The 18,693-nt window shown below is 46.1% G+C and overlaps 1 protein-coding gene across 1 annotated transcript; it reads left to right on the top strand.

The window, feature by feature from the left end:
- Positions 1–14,903: 14,903 nt before the first annotated feature.
- Positions 14,904–18,002, top strand: LOC148004943 (uncharacterized). Its single transcript, XM_087559936.1, has 2 exons — positions 14,904–15,015; positions 15,105–18,002. Exon 2 carries the CDS (start codon positions 15,912–15,914, stop codon positions 16,335–16,337), a length of 426 nt encoding a protein of 141 aa, XP_087416062.1. The 5' UTR covers positions 14,904–15,015; positions 15,105–15,911; the 3' UTR covers positions 16,338–18,002.
- The last annotated feature ends 691 nt before the right edge of the window (positions 18,003–18,693 follow it).

Below are 18,693 nucleotides of genomic sequence, written 5' to 3'. Positions count from 1 at the left end.
CTGTCTCTCTCTGTCTGTCTGTCTCTCTGTCTCTGTCTCTCTCTGTCTGTCTGTCTCTCTGTCTCTGTCTCTCTCTGTCTGTGTGTGTGTGTGTGTGTGTGTGTGTGATGTGATGTGGGTGCACACATCCCAGCAGAGCGTCTGTTGCATTTCAGTTGGGCCCACATGAGCACGGCAGTACACACTTGTAATCCTCGCCCTGGAGATGGAAAGATCAGAACAACCCAAGTTCAAGCCCAGCTTAGTCCACAGAGAGTAGGTAAAGTCACTAGAAGACACCTTTGTGACCCAAGGACTCACGTCATTCACTTCAGCTTCAAAACGGCACCTCCATCGCGTCCCCTGTTTTCCACCCTGTTGCACAGCAATCCATTATGGCGGTGGGATCAACCAGACCAGCCATCCATGCAGCCCTTGGTTCATGAGATCGATCCATTTACTTGCCCCGGTGAAAAATCACATGAAACAATAACTTAGGGACAAAATTTACAGTGTCCTTGTGCAAGTTGGCACCATGTCATTGGAAAAGCCAGGGGGGCAGTGTAGTTTCTGCTTTACCACACTATAAATCTTTCCCGCTGCATGAGAGAAGAAAGAAAAACACCGAGTCTTTATTTGCATCTAAATGAGGGCCTTTACCATCCCCTCGCACACACTCTTCCACCAGAGAATCTAAGGGCACTAAGACAAGTGAGTCACCTTATGCTCTACGTGCAGCGACGCATAGGCTTTTCCTGAACTTAGAAACTGAAGAGGTAGCTGTTCTCTTGGCCAGCACAGCGTGGCAGTGAGTCACTGCGCTTTGTCCTGCACCAGCTGCGAGAGCAGAGATGATGAAGACTCAGGCGAGTGCTCCACCCACTGAGCGTCATCCACGGCACTAAGAACCAAGACTGAAATCCCACATATTCCGCTAGAAGTTTGAAAGAATCAAGTTTTTGCTTTGTTTTGTTTGCTGTTGTTTAAGTCATTGCATCCCAACCTCGGTTAAATATATTTAATATTCAACATATTTCATCCCAACCACAGTTTCCCCTCCCTCCACTCCTCCCACCTCCTTCTTCTCACCTCTCCTCTCCATCAGATCCATGACCCCTCTATTACCCTTCAGGAAAAAAAAAAATCAGGCTTCCCAGAGGTGTCAACCAAACACAGCAGAAAATTTAGATTAAGACTAGGCACAATCCTTCATATCGAGGCTGGATGCGGCAACCCAGGAGGAGGAGAGGGGTTCCAAGAACAGGCAAAAGAGTCAGAGATACCCCCTCTCCTACTATTGCGAGTCCCACAAAAGCTCCAATCTACACAACCATGAACGCAGAGGACCTAGCTCAGAGTAATATAGGGTCCATTGTAGCATTAATTTTTTTTCAAACCTTGTTTTTAATGATGGTTCCTAAGTGCTTTAACCTCCCTGGTAACTTACCACCCACCAGAGGTAGAGAAAGAGAAAGGATGGGAGACGGCGGAGTGGACCCGTTTAGGAAGGTTGTTTTGGAGCAACTCCTGTCTGTGCTGTCTGGCAGTTCAGTTCTGGGGTCAGCAGGCGGAGGCAGCTCAGTCCATCCGCAAACACTTCATGGATACACCAGCAGTCCAGTTCGGTAGAGTTGGGATAACAAATACATAGCAGAGACAGCCAGGCCTCAGCCTCCGCTCAAGTCAGCAGGAGGGACCAGGAGGAACACGAGGAGAAGTTCTCAGCTGTGCCTGTCTCAGGGAAGTGAAGGTCAGCGGAGACACAAGACCCACAAGCATTGTACAGCTAGCTGTACCAGCAAGCCAAGCTCCATCTCTGTCACTCCGTGGAGTCCTATTTATACCCTCCACGTGCCTTGCTTCTACACAGGTCTTGTCTCAGCACGTGCATCCAGTCATCCCGAGTCCTCACAGTCCCAACAAATGGAGCTCAACTATGCAATGTAAGGCAGACCAGTACATGTATGTTGTTAGCAAAGAATCCTTCACCACATGCCCTCCCTCGTGCTCGCTTTAACAGGACATCCTCTCTCCTGTGTCTGCTTCAGCAGGACATTCCTTCGTGAGTCTGCCTTAGCCTTTCACATCTGTGTCCACTTTAACGAAACGGTCCTTCATGTGTTTGCCCCAGCAAAACGCCGTCCAACTGACTTTCTGAAGAACCGTTAAGTTTCCACTTCAGCCCGTGACTGAGTCTCTGGAAACCCCTATGAGCTCTGGATAGCTGATGCTGCGGACCACGATTTTAAAGTATCTGTAGAGTTGGAAAGAAAGCTCAACTGTTAAGAATGCATACTGTTCTTGCAGAGGGCTTGAGTTCAGTTTGATTCCCAGCATCCCCTGCACACTGGTTAGCTCATAATTGCCTATGTTTTCAGCTTCAGAGGATCACCCTGACCTACACAGGAACTTGCACTTAAATGCACATACCAAACGCACACAGAGATGCACACACAGGTGCCTAATTAAATATTTTTAAAAATCTTTCAAAAAGTACCTTTAAATTTTACGTCTTGGGAAGGTTCCTATCAACCACAATACTGAAAAAAATAAATGTCTGTGTAAGGGGGAAAAAAAGGCTTAAGTTTCAAGTCAGCAAAGAGATATTACTTAGAATCAAGGCCCAACGGTGAGGAGCAGGTGGGAAAGGAATGCTCATACAGCGCCTAGACTTCTCTCATTACCACATCCCGGCAAAACCATTTGTGAAGGTAGCCTGGTAACCAGTATCGTGACCCATTAAGAAGGAAATGTTTGTATTGTTGGGCCCAGATCTTACAATTCAGGTAACCAATTTGAAGTAAACAACATTTCAAATGTATGGAAAGTGATGTTTTCTACATTATTTATAGTTGGGAGTCATTTCAATGTCTGAAAACTGAGGGAATAATTACATAATTTGAGATTCAGCTGGCAATACGGTAATGGTTAAGGCAAAAAAAAAGGCATATTTTTCCCTTTTGGTATATTCTAAAGTGGTCATGATATATCATGTTGCATTGTTGAATGATGTTTTCAAACTATGAAGTCCTACAGTGCATTGGAGACTTGCAAGGCCTCCACCCTGAGACAGTAGGGCCAGCATCTCTGAGGCAGTAGTCTGGGACGGAATGATCTGACTCTCCATATCACTGTGTGTTTAGACCAGTGGTTCTCAACCTGTGGTTCTCGACCCCTCAGGGGTTAGCAGATCAGATATCCTGCATACCAGATCATTTACATTATGGTTCATAACAGTAGCAAAATTACAGTTATGAAGTATCAGGGAAATAATTTTATGATTTGGACTCACCAAAAGATAAGGAACTGTATTAAAGGGTAGCAGCAGCAGGAAGGTTGAGAACGGCTGGCTTAGACCATCAGGCAAAAACCTGGGAACTTGGTGAAAATGGCGGTCACTTCTGAGTCCTGAGGCCACATGACCACAGGAAAAGATGTCACTGGACTGTAACCCCAAGGTCAAGCCTAGAGATTGGATTTACCAAAAAGCTGAGAAAAACCTTTCTTTAGACTCAGAATGCTGCAACAATTAAATTAGTTTTCACCCAGTGGAATATGTAATATTCTTCCACTTTACTTTCCAATCTGAGCTTTCACTGCTAGAAAGAAAAAAATAATTAGTAAAAAATAATAACCACCAGGCTCAGAGGAAACGAATATGACAAGACATCATACAGAAAAAAGTATCACTCAAAATCGACAATAAAAATGCTGTCAGAGGGTTGGGGATTTGGCTCAGTGGTAGAGCGCTTGCCTAGGAAGCGCAAGGTCCTGGGTTCAATCCCCAGCCCCGAAAAAAAAGAAAAGAAAAAAAAATGCCATCAGAGTCTGTGGCTGCCAGGAGGTAGGGGCTTCAGCACAGGTTCCTTATGGAGCTCGGTTCCATCAGCTCTGTCTTCCTCGTGGTCTTTTATTGCCTTGTTCTTTTGAAGGAAACTTACTGGGAGACACCACACACACACACACACACACACACACACACACACACACACACACCAGTCACTGTCCTCCAGGTGCTGACACCCACGATAGATGTGGCTTCCAAAGTTGTTCTCTGTTCCCAAGACCCTTTCAGTCCTCTTGGATTACTGCTCTGTTGTGTTGAGGGGCTGTGCTGCCCATGCCAAGATGGCCGTCCCATGGGGCTGCTCACCAAACCGAACAGACCACCTGACCCCACTGGCTGAGGAGAAGCAAAGATTGTCCACTCCTGTGCATGTCATGAAGTGCAGAGTCTCCATTGTGAATGCTACGGCCCTGTAGGCTCAGGCACCGGCATTTCCACTTTGTGTCAAGAGAACACTGGGAAAGATATCACCACTGGCTAAGATCACACAGTCAGCTAAGGACAAACCCAAGTTTAACCCCAAGGGTAAAGCCCCCAATAGTTTCAATTACATATTTCAGGCAGTTCTTGGGTGGTCCTGCCAGGGTCCATGTCCTTCCATCCTTTCACTTTCACTGAAGGGTAAGGGGTGAAAGGAACATTGGAAAGAAGAGATGCGTGTGTTTAAGGAGCCTTTGCTCCCAGTGAAGCCCAGGAATGATACATTTGCCTTGACACTTAGGAGTGATACATCTTAACAGTTGCCTGACCATTCCTTTTAAAGACTAACTCGCCTTCAGGACTCTAACTAGTGTCTGAAGACAGGCATCTCCCTGAAAATCTACTATGAGAAGCATCTGAGTCATATTATAGCCGAGTGTGTGATGGGCTATTTTTAGAAGACACTGTATATAGGACATAGCTTTCTGATTATGTCACGGCCTTGCAGGTGGGCCCCTCTCTTCACATTCTGGATAAAAATAGGTGCATACCTTAGTGATACAGAGACAAATATACTCCGTTTCTGCCCTTGACGGGTTCTAAGGCTAGTTACAGGGTCACAATAAAAAGTAGAAATCAAGTATATGAATGAGAAAAAAAAAAAAAACTCAGAATTGGGGCTGAGAAGTGCAAGGAGCACAAAGCACCTTGCCGACTTAACTCTGCAGGAATCTAACCAAACCAGGCATTGTCTCTGTGCCAGGGCGCCTCCAGCCTTGTGAAGAGACTCGAGCTGGGCCAATACCGGCATTGACATCGAACTGTGCCAAGCCGTGTGCCCTGAACCAAGGCAGTGTTGCCTGTGAAAGGCTTGACTTGAACAAGAGCTGGGAAGTGTAGATTCAAGGAATGCACACCCTCAACTCTCAAGCAGTTGGTGGTGGGGACAGAGGAGGTGTCAGCTAAGCCAAGGAAGAAGGTGGAGGACACCCTAGGCGCAGGCAGTCGCATATGCCAAGGGGAGGATATGCAGGGCATAAAGTGCTGCGAGAAGATTTTAAGTCAACGCTTCGGGGAGCAGGGATGCAGAGGATGCTAATGCTGCAAAGCTGGTGATGACAATGAAGATGGTGGGTGACAGAACTGTAACTCATCCCCAAGGCTCTTCCTCTGTCTCCCACATCATTAGCTCTCTTTCCGTAGCTATGTGTGGTAATAACAAAGGCATAGAATTGTGACCAAAAAAAAAAAAAAAGTCAGTTCATATTTGCTTCAGTCAAATCAGCTCGCTCGCTCTCTCTCTCTCTCTCTCTCTCTCTCTCTCTCTCTCTCTCTCTCTCTCCCCCTCAATTCCCAGAAATGTTTTTACGTTGTTTCCCCATTATATGAAATGAGCTTTTAGAACTTTTTCATCCCTTCCCTCTTCTAAAGGCATATATAGTCAGTATTTCCAGTCAACAGCTTAAGGAACAGCACTGCGCTCTGTGGCCAGACTTCAGCGTCTGTGTTCGTTTGAAAGGTAAGCCGTACCCTTTTTTCCTAAAGCAAGGCACAGTTTGTGTCAAATGTGTAGAAATGGCTTGGCCTGCAGTTTGGAAGCTACCAGTTTACGGGTGGTAAACTTTGCAGCTCTGTAATTCTATTTCATAGTTTGCAGTAAGAATGGGTTTGAGCTTTCTCTTTGACAGAAGCAACACAGGGGTAGCCCATCTTGCTCAAATCACACACACACACACACACACACACACACACACACACACACACACACACACACACCCTTCTCTGGGAATATAAAGCCAATGGGGAACTCTGCCTGCATTGCTGTGATGCAGCGAGATTCTAAACATGTGTCTCCTGAAGCTCATTAGCAATTCCCCTTAGTGTGGTCTCAGCTTCCGGACCCTCTTACCCTCAGCTGTTCTGAATCTTGATGTCATCAGCCTTGATCTTTCTACGGTCCAATCTCTGTGAGTTTTCCTCTCCTGACTCAACAATTAGTCCACAGCTGGAGGCCAATGTCTCCCAGCACTGGAACTTCAGGATTTAGGTAGCTGGCTTTGCCCTTGGATAACCAATCACCCCTACCAACACTGCAGAACTGAGTGACGAGTAAGAGGATCCTTACGCCAAGCCCTAAACCAATCATTACGGATGGGGTAGAAGGTCATGAGTCACCATCCATGCTCCTGAGAGTGGAGAGTCAAGGAACATTCAGTAGGGGAAACAACAGAGTTGAAAACAGGTGCTACATAGACCAAGGCAACCCCCTGAGTGCTCTGAGCTTACTTTTTTGAAAAGTAGAGAAACAAAATTCATTCTGAGAGAGCTTTTTAAACAAGCTCATGTAACTGAAAACTCCAACACATGGTTTGGTATCTTTTGTCCTGAAGAAGTCTTTTTTTTTTTTTTCATCTTTATTAACTTGAGTATTTCTTATTTACATTTCAATTGTTATTCCCCTTCCCAGTTTCCGGGCCAACATCCCCCTAACCCCTTCCCTCCCCCCTCCCCTTCTATATGGGCTTCCCCTCCCCATCCTCCCCCCATTACTGCCCTCCCCACAACAATTACGATCACTGGGGGTTCAGTCTTGGCAGGACCAAGGGCTTCCCCTTCCACTGGTGCTCTTACTAGGATATTCATTGCTACCTATGCAGTTGGAGCCCAGGGTCAGTCCATGTATAGTCTTTAGGTAGTGGCTTAGTCCCTGGAAGCTCTGGTTGCTTGGCATTGTTGTACATATGGGGTCTCGAGCCCCTACAAGCTCTTCCAGTTCTTTCTCTGATTCCTTCAACGGGGGTCCCGTTCTCAGTTCAGTGGTTTGCTGCTGGCATTCGCCTATCTATTTGCTGTATTCTGGCTGTGTCTCTCAGGAGAGATCTACATCCGGCTCCTGTCAGCCTGCACTTCTTTGCTTCATCCATCTTGTCTAGTTTGGTGGCTGTATATGTATGAGCCACATGTGGGGCAGCCTCTGAACGGGTGTTCCCTGAAGAAGTCTTAATTGGTCTGTGGCTCGGCTAGATGCAGGGGCCGTGTGAGTGTACTGCCTAGCTTCGTGTCAACTTCACAAACTATAATCATCTGAGAGGAGGGAAATTTGATGGAGAAAATGCCTGCATGAGATCAGACTTTAAGCAGCCTGAGCAAACCTTGGGGAGCAAGCCAGTAAGTGACATCCCTCCACGGCCTCTGCATCAATTTCTGCCTCCAGGTTTCTGCCCTGTTTGAGTTTCTGTCCTAACTTCCTAATGTCAGAGTCCAAGAATTGCTGAAGAATGATACCCCAGACTTAAATAGTGTGCAATGCAAAGACTGTTTATTTAGGTGGATTTTCTGCATGTAGGGTTCTCCCCATCTAAAATGGAGGAGGCCTTTGGTGGACTCAAAGACCCACCAATAAAAATTGTCAGTCAGGGGAGGTTTAGGAAGGGATATGTGTCCTAGGTCCTTTTACCTTGATTGGTTAGCTCTTTCTCTAGGGATGTGACTGATTGTACAACGGGTTAGGCTCTGAAGACTTCCCAGAGGGTCACCCACTCATTCTAGCGACCTAGTCTTACTTCAGGCCAGACGACAAGGTGTCTTCAGATTGGCCACCTGCAACTGTAGCTGGCTGAGCACAGGTTTCTGAATCCAGGTTCTTATTTCCGGTAAACAGACACTTCGGCCTAGTCTCCCAAATTGCCCATTTGCAGCCTGTCATGGAGTCAGCCTGGCTCCGGCTAACACAGTCCTCACACTTTGATGATGAGCTATGATGTGGAAATGTCAATCAAATAAGCCCTTTCCTCCCCAAGTTGCCTTGGCTGTGGTGTTTCATCACAGCAATGGTATCCCAAACTAGGATGGTGATCCTAGCTCCTGACAAGAGAGCATGCTTGTCTTCCCTCCATATCATCCTCCATGAACAGCCTCAGAATAGCCCAGCTAGGGCTCAATGTCTACCTAGCCTCTGCCACCCTAACTAGGCTGAAAGGCTACCCCCAAACCCACACCTGAGGATAGGAGGGAAGTTGCTCAAATCACCAGTACTACAAAGCATAAACGTTTCTTAAAGCAAACATCAGATATGAACCAAAACCTAAGAGGAGTGTCAGGGTGAATGCCATAGCTGTTGACCTTAATCTTCTACTTGACACTTAATAGGTAACACACTGTGGTAGTTTAACTAGGAATGGTCCCTATGGGCTCACGTATTTGAATGGTTGGCCCAGAGGGGGTGGCACTATTAGGAGGTGTGGCCTCGCTGGAGGAAGTGTGTCGCTGTGGGGTGGGCTTTGAACTCTTGGAAGCTCAACACAGTCTTCTCCTTGGTACCTGCAGATCAAGATGTAGAGCTCTCAGCTCCTCCTGCACCATGCCTACCTGCATGCCACCATGCTTCTCTCCACGATGACAACTGACTAGACCTCTGAAGCAGTAAGTCAGCCCCAATTTAATGTTTTCTTTATAAGAGTTGTTGTGGTCATGGTGTCTTTTCACATTAACAGAAACCCTAACTAAGACATACACCAGAATGGTGGCGCCCATCTTTTTAGACACTGATGCCTGCCTCCCTTTCTCTTTTCTGGGTCACCACGTTCCTGGGACACTCTCATGGTAACTCTTTCTTTAATAATCCTACCTGAAGACCCCAATGTTAATGTTCATCTAGGAGATAGTCTCTCTACCAGTGTATATAATGGGAAAAAGGGAAATTAAGAAGAGTGGGGTGGTTTATTTTAGCCATCAACTTGATACAACCTGGAGACACCCGGGAAGAAAGTCTTAATGAGGCCATATCTGTGAGGATTTTGATTGTTAATTGACAAAGCCTACTGTGGGTGGCATCATTCTCTAGGCTTAGGGTCCTATAGGAGAAGAGAAACCTGACTAAGGACAAGCAGTAAGTAAATGGGTAGCAAAATACACCTCCATGTCTCTGTCTCTGTCTCTGTCTCTGTCTCTGTCTCTCTCTCTCTCTCTCTCTCTCTCTCTCTCTCTCTCTCTCTCTGTTCTCTGGTGTAGATATCTAAGAAAGACAGAGTCCTAAGGTGAGGTGCTGTGGTCCGAATGTGACCCCAAGTTAATATTGACATTTAATTGCTAGTGGGATGACATTAAGAACTGAACTTTTAAATTGGTGATTAGTCGTAGGGACAGAGCTTTGACTGGGATTAAGGCCCATACTGCAGGCTTGAGGACATGGATTCGTTCTCACCTGTGATCTATCATGTGAGGGACCAGCTGTTCTTCCTCAAAGCCCCTGCTCAGCAGTGAGAGGCCATCTTGAAAGAGAACGTCTCTCAACAGATACCAGTCCTACTGGTTTGTCAGCTTTGTATTTATTTTTTGATCTGTGAAAAACAAGTAAATCACCAAGCTGATGGTCATCAGCACAAACCAGAAGGACAGAGGCAGAGAAGAAGCCAATCCTAGGAGGCAGAGCCAATAAGAAATGAGTTTTTAAAAGAGGTGGGGTTAAGAGAGGCAAATTAGAAGGGACGTGAAAATAAGAGTGAAAAGGACCAGCTCTTCTAGGGGGCATCCCAAGTGCCGTCAAGACTTTCATCTTTTGCTTGAGTAAAATTCAGAAGGCATTTTAATAGAGTGGGGCACCAACTTCAGGACACAGACACAAAAGCACGCATCACAAACATAAAATGATCCAGCTCAGACACCAGTACCATGTCTGTGGGTCCCCAGTAGCTTATGAGCTTTTGTTTCTCATATAATGGAAACAGTAGAGACCAGGCCAGATCAGCATTTCCAGTCTGGCCCTGTCAATGGAGCAACCCCCAAGAAGGAACTAACTGCTTCATTTGCCCCTGGAGGGAACAAGACCTTTTAATACAGCAGATACCAGCTGAGTATAGGCTACAGATTAGCAGCTAGTCAATGAGGAGACCCCTGAGCTCTGCGATGCCCAAATCTGGGGGATGCCTGAGTCCCCAAATATCTGAAAAAAAATAAGATTGAAGAGCCAAAGGAATATTTAAGTACAATCTTGCCTCTCCTCCAGAGAGATGGGAATAATTCTCTGCAAGGAGCTTCTGAGGGAAAGCCAAACACAAAATCCTCCTTCCAGTTTAGCCTCCGGTTTGTCACAGAGCTTCTAAGCTTACCTGGTGTTAGCAATTGCTTTAAGTGCCCCCGCCCAGCCAATGTTTCTGTGCCTGGAGATCTCCAGTCAGTAGGATCTACTTGAGGCCCAGGAATCTTTGTTTTCTATACACACCCCTGGCCACGAGCCATTCTTTGGTGTGGCGGGTTTGAGAGGAGACAGTTTGCTCTGCTCTGCCCTTCCTCTCTTCTTTCTTACCCATCAGTGATGACTTGTAGGCTCCCCAACCTCTGCCCACCACATACTCTAGCCATTGCTCGGAGTGGGTCCCTAAACCAGCCCAGTCTTGGCTCAGGTCTCCCCCCCCCCAACTCTCATCAATTTCAGGCTGTGCTAACCGTTTGCAGATCTCTGCACATCCCCTTGGATACTACGTGGAGTATCCACCCATTCGCTTACTAGATTCCAAATGTACTGGGGAGAGAACTACACCTTCAGATGACCCCGGGGGGTTAGAGTGTTTAGCACTTGCCTGAGACATGAAATCTCTTTAGAAATCTTATCCCCCACTTCCCTTTCTCCTTTTGTTTCCTTCTTTCATTTTCTGCTATAATTTATTTATTTTTAATTTTTTACTGACTCTGTGAATTTTACATCATGTACCCCAATCCCACTCATCTCCTCATCCCTCCATATTCACCCGTCTTTGCAACACTTCACCAAATAAAAAATAAAATAAAAAACAAAAGAATGCCCGTCCAGCATGGCTGCATGGGGCAGGGTGGCACAGTCCCTGCCCCTGGAGCATCAGCAGACAATGGAGGCGCTGATCCCCACATGTGCTGGTGGTTGCTTGTGGTCCTGAAGCTGATCTGCTGTCTCTTCTATTTTACTTTCAATCTCTCTTGCTGGGGAATGTACTTCCCCCATTACTCAGAGCTAATCGCTCCATAATAAATATAACGGTTCTCAGGAATGAAGAATGGAGGTGGTCATGAGGCTGCGGAGGACGAGGACAGGCCTTCTACTTGGTCTTTAGGGCCATGGGAAAGGATCTAGACAACATAACTACACAGGGGCCATAAAAGCCTACATGGTCCTTTGAAGAAATTGCTCATTGCAAGACTTGGTCCAACTTGGAATCATGAGGAGACACATGTACCCTTCGGTCCAGTGGCTGTTGCATTAATTAGCCAGGGTGAACTTGGGAACATCAAGGAGAGAAAGCAAAAGTGGTCTCAAGAAGAAAAGACATGGATAGGAAAAGAAGAATCTATGGAAAACAAGCAAATGATAGGTGGGTTTATCTTATAGGAGGAAGGCTTGTGTATGAATACAAGTAGTATTTGAAGGAAAGGGCATGAGGCCAGGGAATTGCTAGGATAAGGAAACAAAGGTCAGAGAATTAAAAAATGATGTAGAAGCATGTAAAAAGTCAGTGCTCCGTTGTCCTGGCGACTTAAAGGTTTGGAGACGGCAGTGCCCAGAAAGGCATTAGAGAGAGCTGGCTGCTTGACTTGCAGTTTAAAACGTTGTAAGAAATTATTTTAACCTTAGTAGTCTGTCGCCTTTCTGTTCTGACATGAGAAGAGTCACTAAAGATTGCGCTCTGCTGTACCAGGAAACCACAAGAGCTGTGCCCAGGTGCCCATGAAGAACAGACTGTGCAAACAGCAATGGAAGTGCGCTTTTCCTTTGTGTTTAGTTTCCGTCTTAAGGAAGAGAGGGTTGGGACTAGTGATCCGGGATTCATAAAATTACCAAAAAAAATTACGTAAATTTAAGAATTTCTAAAAGATGGTTACAAAGGTTAAATTCTTGACGATGCAGCCTTAGTAAATAAAAATCTGGGTTCAGGCTCTCTGGCCAGGGGAAGGAAAAAGAACGAGAAGAAGAAGAGGAAGGAGAAGAAGGAAGAATGGTGAGAATCCTTAGGCAAAGAGAGAGAGCACTTGAGCTGACAGCCTGCATACTGACTCGAGTCATTATAGAAGCAGAGCCACTCCCATTTCTGCCTTTCTCAGGACCCTCCTCACGCTGAGGCTGGACCTGACAGAGAGAGAGAGACAGAGACAGAGACAGAGACAGAGAGACAGAGAGAGAGAACAACAACAAAAGTCTTGCCAAGCTTGGACCTTGGCAGAGAGGGACAGAGACAAAGACAGAGAGAGACAGAGTCAGAGTCAGAGACAGAGACAGACAGACGGAGAGAGAGAGACAGAGACAGAGACAGACACAGACACAGAGGTAGAAGGACAACAAAATTCTTGCCAAGGTTGGACCTTGGCAGAGGGAGACAGAGACAGAGAGGAGGGAGGGAGAGAGAGAGAGAGAAAGAGAGAGAGAGAGAGAGAGAGAGAGAGAGAGAGAGAGAGATCTTGCTGGAGAAGCTGCATTGTGTCACAGTGTACCACACAGCATATACCCTTTTCCCCAAACAGCTTTACTTGCAAAATGTCATTGCAATGAGTCACTGGTGTGGTTCAAGGACTCTGGCTTCTCCTATACCTTCAATACTGGATCCTCAGTAGGACTGGATACCCTGTTGTTTCCTGTGTTGAGGAGATCCTGCAGCTTTGGCTCCTGCCCTCCAGCAATTCATAATTGGTGCAGCTGTGGGGGTGGTCCAACCCAAGCCCTGGATCTGAACCTGGGTGTGGCTGTGTTGTTGGCTGGCCAGCTCTCCTGTGTCTGAGCTACCTGGGCCAGCTCTCCCACTTTGCCCAGGTAAGGGGAGGAGCCAGCTCTCCTGCTTGGGACAGCTGGCAAAAGGGGAACTGGCTCTCCCATGCTCACTCCTTTGGGGTCAGCTCTCCCATCCCATGCTACCAGGGCCAGTTCTCTAGCACTTCCCTGGCTAGGAGCAGGGCCAGGTACCCTAATACCCTTGGGATGGCTCGCCCATACTCACAAAACCAGGACCAGCTCTATCATGCTGTTTGGAAAATTGAGAAGCTGCGCTCAGAGTGCTACAGCCAATAAGAGGAAGAGTCAGTAAGAGGAAGAGTCAGTAAGAGGAGCGGCCAGTAAGAGGAGGAGTCAGTAAGAGGAGCGGCCAGTAAGAGGAGGAGTCAGTAAGAGGAGCGGCCAGTAAGAGGAGGAACCAGTAAGAGGAGGAGTCAGTAAGAGGAGGAGTCAGTAAGAGGAGGAGTCAATAAGAGGAGGAGCCAGTAAGAGGAGGGACCAGTAAGAGGAGGAGTCAGTAAGAGGAGGAGCCAGTAAGAGGAGGAGCCAACTCTCCCACACCTCTCCTTTTCATATTCCTTTAACGATGAGCTTTGTGAAACTCCTGTTTACTAAAAATATATAAAGTAAACAAATAACTGAAATAAAACTTTTGGGGGGCTCTTTCTTTATAATGCTTGGTGATTTCAATGAAACAAGCTTAGGAAAAAGGCTTAGTGGCATTTAGCAGTTCCTATACGGATGAGACATGCCGTTTATTTTTCTCTAATCTGCCATACATGACAGGACTAAAGTTTAACCATCGAACTGTGAGCCATCCGAGGGCTACGCAATTATGTAGCTGAAATATTGAGGACATACAGCCTAAAATGCTTAAAAAACAAAGTGAGCAAAATAAATGTGTAGTTTCTGCTTTTCTCTTTAGCATGGTTTTGCTTACACATAAAGAAATGAGATTTCAAGTGTCCTCAAGCTTCTACTCAATTCATAGTTACCACCGAGATTAATACTTTATAATCAAATTCCTAGTTAATACTAAATTTACTTATGCAAATATACAAATCCAAAATTACACTGTAAGGATAATACCTGTATCTAATATAGTTACTATTTACAGAACCTCTATTATTAGACATTTTTACTAATTTTGTAGTAGTTTAACCTGGTATTACAACTGTTATCATCTGTCCCAAGTGTTGGACAAAGTGTGGCTTTTTGCTTGACTAAAGTCAATATTTTGAGTCAGTCACTCCTCCTTCTTGACACAGAGTCCTGGGTCAGCACTGTGCTAGCCTCTGGAACGTCGGCTTATTGAGACGGCGGTCACGTGTCCAGGTATCAGACTCACAAACATCCCTTGCACAACTGGGTGCCATTTCCTCAAAAAACCAACAACTCTACCTAAAGGGAGCTATTACCCAGCAGACTCCTCTGAGATTACGCTTATAATGTAAGTTTTAAAATAGAAATGCACAATGGCCATGTTCTGGTGGTGGTAAAATGGTGGCCAACGTAAGCTTCCATTTAAAACAAAAATGAAATACAACCAGCTTTCCACCACCTGTCTCTTGACATCCAGGTGTTTGGCAATACAAAAACAAAACATCCCGGTAACAATTACATTGCTTTTTGCTGTCGCCAAGAACTTTCGCTTTTTCTAAGTCTATCTAAGGCGCTATGACCTCTTCCTTAGCAGCACCTCCAGGCTTAAGGTGATAAGGGTTCTGGAATCGGAGATGTGAGCTGTTTCTTGCGCTGTCGGCTCTGACCCGGTATGAACGCATAGCTTGTAAAATTTCTTCTAAATGCCCTGCATTCCGATCTCACAAGTGCGGACTTTAAATAGCAGCTTATCTTTGTGTCGGAATTCCTTAATGCTTTCACACCAGAAGGGGAAAGGAGGGGAAAAAAAAAAAAAAAGAATATAAGGAAGATCAGAAATCAAGCTGTTCCAGCCGGTCACACTGCCGGGTCTGTGGTAAATGGGACGCCCGGTGACCTCCTAGAATTGTCACTGTCCAGGTCTTCGTGGCAGCTGGTACGTTTAAAAGCTGAGCTCTTTCCTAGTTGGTTAAGATTTTCATGGAAGAGTTCTAATGCTTTTTTTTCCCTGTTACATAACATCAGATATGAAAAGCTTCCATGCCTGTGCCCTGTGGTGAGATATAAAAACAGTGTCTCTGGCTGCGATCTGATGGGGCAAGGGTACCGAAGATGAAAGGCGCTGTAACGCGTGACTGCGCGCAGCTCTAAGGACGACGCGGAGAAGGAAGCCTGGAACTCCTTCCAGCCACCAATCAGACCCCTTCTGTTCACTTCGATTATAAATACGGGGAGGAGAAAAAGTGGGGGAAGACTGGCGAATGTTTTACCTCGATTAATTCCATCAGGATGCAGGAATGTATGTGTCACACTCGACCATCCTTAAACCTGGCGCGCAATTATAGCGCCGTGTCTTTCAGGGTCTCGAGGCAATCGTTTTCAGTTTTTCATTCCTACGTGGTGACTAGAAATTACTAGCTCAAATCTCACTGAGTAATCCGCATCGGTTTTGGATGTTTGAGAAGTCTCCTAGACCCGAAGATACGAACCCGACGGCGTTCAGGAGGAGGTGTCTGTGGTTCTTGGATGTGAGACGCTGCTTGCCTGCTTTGTGTAGAAGGACACACAGGAGGCGATTAGAAAGCACTACATACCCCTTCCGCCTCCTCAGACGTAGCCCCTGCAACAGCATGTGGGACAGAGCTGCTCCATCCCAGAAATACAGCTCAAGAGATGGCTCCTCCTCTGCCCAGGTCCTCTGCATTTATGCTACAGTTGTGTAGCTTGATCTTCTTGTGGGACTCCTAACAGTGGGAACCAGGGCTATCTCTGACTCTTCTGCTGCTTTGGGGACCCTTTTCCTCATACTGGGTTGTCTTGTCCAGCTTTAATATGAAGGGAGGTGCCAACCCTTACTGCAACTCGATGTGCCAGGTTTGGGTGATAGCCATTGGAGGCCTGCCCTTTTCTGAGGGAAACAGAGGAGGAGTAGGGGTGGGAAGGGCAGAGAAGAGATGGGAGAGTACTGGGAGTCGTAGAAGGAGGAGAAAATACAGTCTGGATGTTAATAAGGAGAAGAGGAGGGTGAGGAAGATGAGGAAGATGAGGAAGAGGAGGAAGAGGAAGAGGAAGAGGAGGAGGAGGAAGAGGAAGAAGAAGAAGAAGAAGAAGAAGAAGAAGAAGAAGAAGAAAAAGAAGAAGAAGAAGAAGAAGAAGAAGAAGAAGAAGAAGAAAAAGAAGAAGAAGAAGAAGAAGAAGAAGAAGAAGAAGAAGAAGAAGAAGAAGAAGAAGAAGAAGAAGAAGAAGTTCCCCTTCTAGATAGTCTCAACTACATATTTCACTGTTGGCCTCTGTGCCTAGAATAGTACCTGGCACATAGTAGGGCATCACCACTTTTGAATGAATGACTAAATTTTATCTTTCTTATGAAACTTCTCCTTATAAAGGGGAAATGTATTGATGTGGGGTTTTTTCCTAAGTGGCCATGCAGTCGAACTGCCTTCTGACTATTTGTGTTTATAGCCACAGATCTGTGCTATGCCCAGCCTTGGCCAAGGATGCTTCTTATTGCTGTGGGTAGAGGTTAACAGAGTCATCATAGTTCAAACTCCTGACACTAAATGACTGGAACATCCACATCAGCCCCTGACCTCCAGCTCAAGGCTCGGAGAACATCTCAGAATAGAGGGAAGAAAAAATACTGCAAAAACTAGAGGATGGAGTAGAGAGATAATGTCCTCTGGACATAGCATGGCTATTACACACATGAACCCACTGTTGCCATGGTTACTTACACAAGACCTATACAAGAACGAGCCAACTAAAAATTCTAGCATGGAGCCGGGCAGTGGTAGTGCTTACCTTTAATCCCAGCACCCAGGAGCCACAGGTAGGCAGATCTCTGACTTCTGGTCTATGGAGCAAGTTCCAGGACAGCCAGGGCTACGTAGAAAGAACCCTGTCTTAGGTGTTGGGGGGAGGGAGCCATCTAGCATTGAACAGAGAGGGGCTCTCTAGGCCTCAGCTGATAACTGTTGGTTATCATGGCTACTTGGGGGCAGGAGAGTCCCTTTTCTTTGAGAGTGTGGTTGGTTTCCCATGCCTCAGCGATTCACTCCACAGGCATGTGCATATGAACAGCAGAAACTGATTCATTGAGTTAAATTGACATATAATTGATGAATTGATTAACTTTTAGAGGAAGATGTGGCAGGGCTGTCCTGTGTTGGAGTGGGAAGTGGGGGGTGGATATGATCAAGATACGTTGGGTACATGTTAAGAAATTTTCAAAAATCAAAAAGAGAGAGAGATGGCAAGACATCAAAGAAGCTGTAAGAATAATCCAGGCGTGTCCAAGGCCACAAAGAGTACGAGGGCGGGGCGGGGGGGGGGGGAGCCACAGACAGCGCAGTAAAAATACAAATCAGAGATTGTCACCCGTCGTAAGAATGATACCCAAATTTCATCGTAGACAATTCGGAAGATGGCAAAGAACTAGAGAGGTTTCTCCCAATACTGTGAATGACTGACATTTTAGTCTGCATGGGTCTCCGAGCTTCCTGTTGGCTGACACAGGCAACAGCTGAAGGACCAATTACCCTAGGAGATACTGTCCTATCAATACCCAAGAGTCACAGGAAATCCTTGTTCTCTGAAGACTCCAGTCCACATTTTCCAGTGTCTGAGAATTGAAGCTTTGGGTGGCCATCAACACAAGCCAGAACCCCAGGCTCTCTGAAGGCAGCTTATCTTTTGCCACAGTTCTCATAATTATGGGTCTGTCTGCTATGAACTCTCACCCATTATGTTCCTTACACATACTGTTGGAAGAGATTTAGAGCTGTGCCATTAGAGAATTTAAAGGATACAAGTAGACTTTTAAAACGTTGCCAGAGTTAACCTGAAACGTGCCCATACCCTTTATAACGCTGGGTTTAACGCGGCGGTGGGTTGTGCTGAAAATACCAACAAAATGTGCTTTTCTCTGTGATTAGGAAAAGGTTTCTGAAATTTGTTTAACCTCTCACTGTGCACAACTGCTGGCAGGCTGCATTAAAAGGCCCATTGGATGCCAGCAGAATTCCAAGCAGCTCTAAACTTAGGAATTGTTTCAGGCACTCAGATCCCTCAGAGAGAAAGGGAGACAAGAGAAATGCTGGGAGACAGCCTCTTCCCTCCTCAGGGTGCCTTTCAGAAGCAGCAGTCTGAGCATTGCTTCTGCTGAATGCTTAGTATACCAACGTCCAACACCGTATTGTCTGTGTCTAGCATCATGGAAATGATTAGCATTCCAGTGTCCAGTGGGATGTTGTCTCCTGAAGTTCAGTGTGCCCAGTGCCCAGCCCTGTGTTAGCTGTAGAGCCACAGGCCTATGCTCTTCCTCTGACCATAGGCAGGAAGTCCCTTTGCCCCTCAGTAGCCCATCAGCTTCGCCTGGTTCTGTAGCCACTGTTTGGACACATCTCCACTTCACCAGCACCAGCCCCTGGCTCCACACCAAATCAGCCACCTATGGAGAGCCTGCATTCTCCAGGATGGGTTCAGCAGACATAGAACATGCAACACTGCTCCTTGAAGCTTTTTATTAAAGATCGATGAGCTCAGATGGTCTAGAAAGTCCAACTGCATAGCATTGTCTGTTCTAGAGCAATGGAGAATGATTTGCTAGTCTCTT

Source organism: Rattus norvegicus, chromosome 7, assembly GCF_021556685.1.
Source record: "Rattus norvegicus strain SHRSP/BbbUtx chromosome 7, alternate assembly SHRSP_T2T, whole genome shotgun sequence".
Lineage (NCBI taxonomy): Eukaryota > Metazoa > Chordata > Mammalia > Rodentia > Muridae > Rattus > Rattus norvegicus.
The sequence above is the reverse complement of the archived record's forward strand: the minus strand, read 5'-3'. Positions and strand labels throughout refer to the sequence as shown.

Excerpts from the sequence above, each read along its gene's own strand:
- LOC148004943 (XM_087559936.1), top strand. The coding sequence starts at position 15,912 with ATGAAGGGAGGTGCCAACCCTTACTGCAACTCGATGTGCCAGGTTTGG.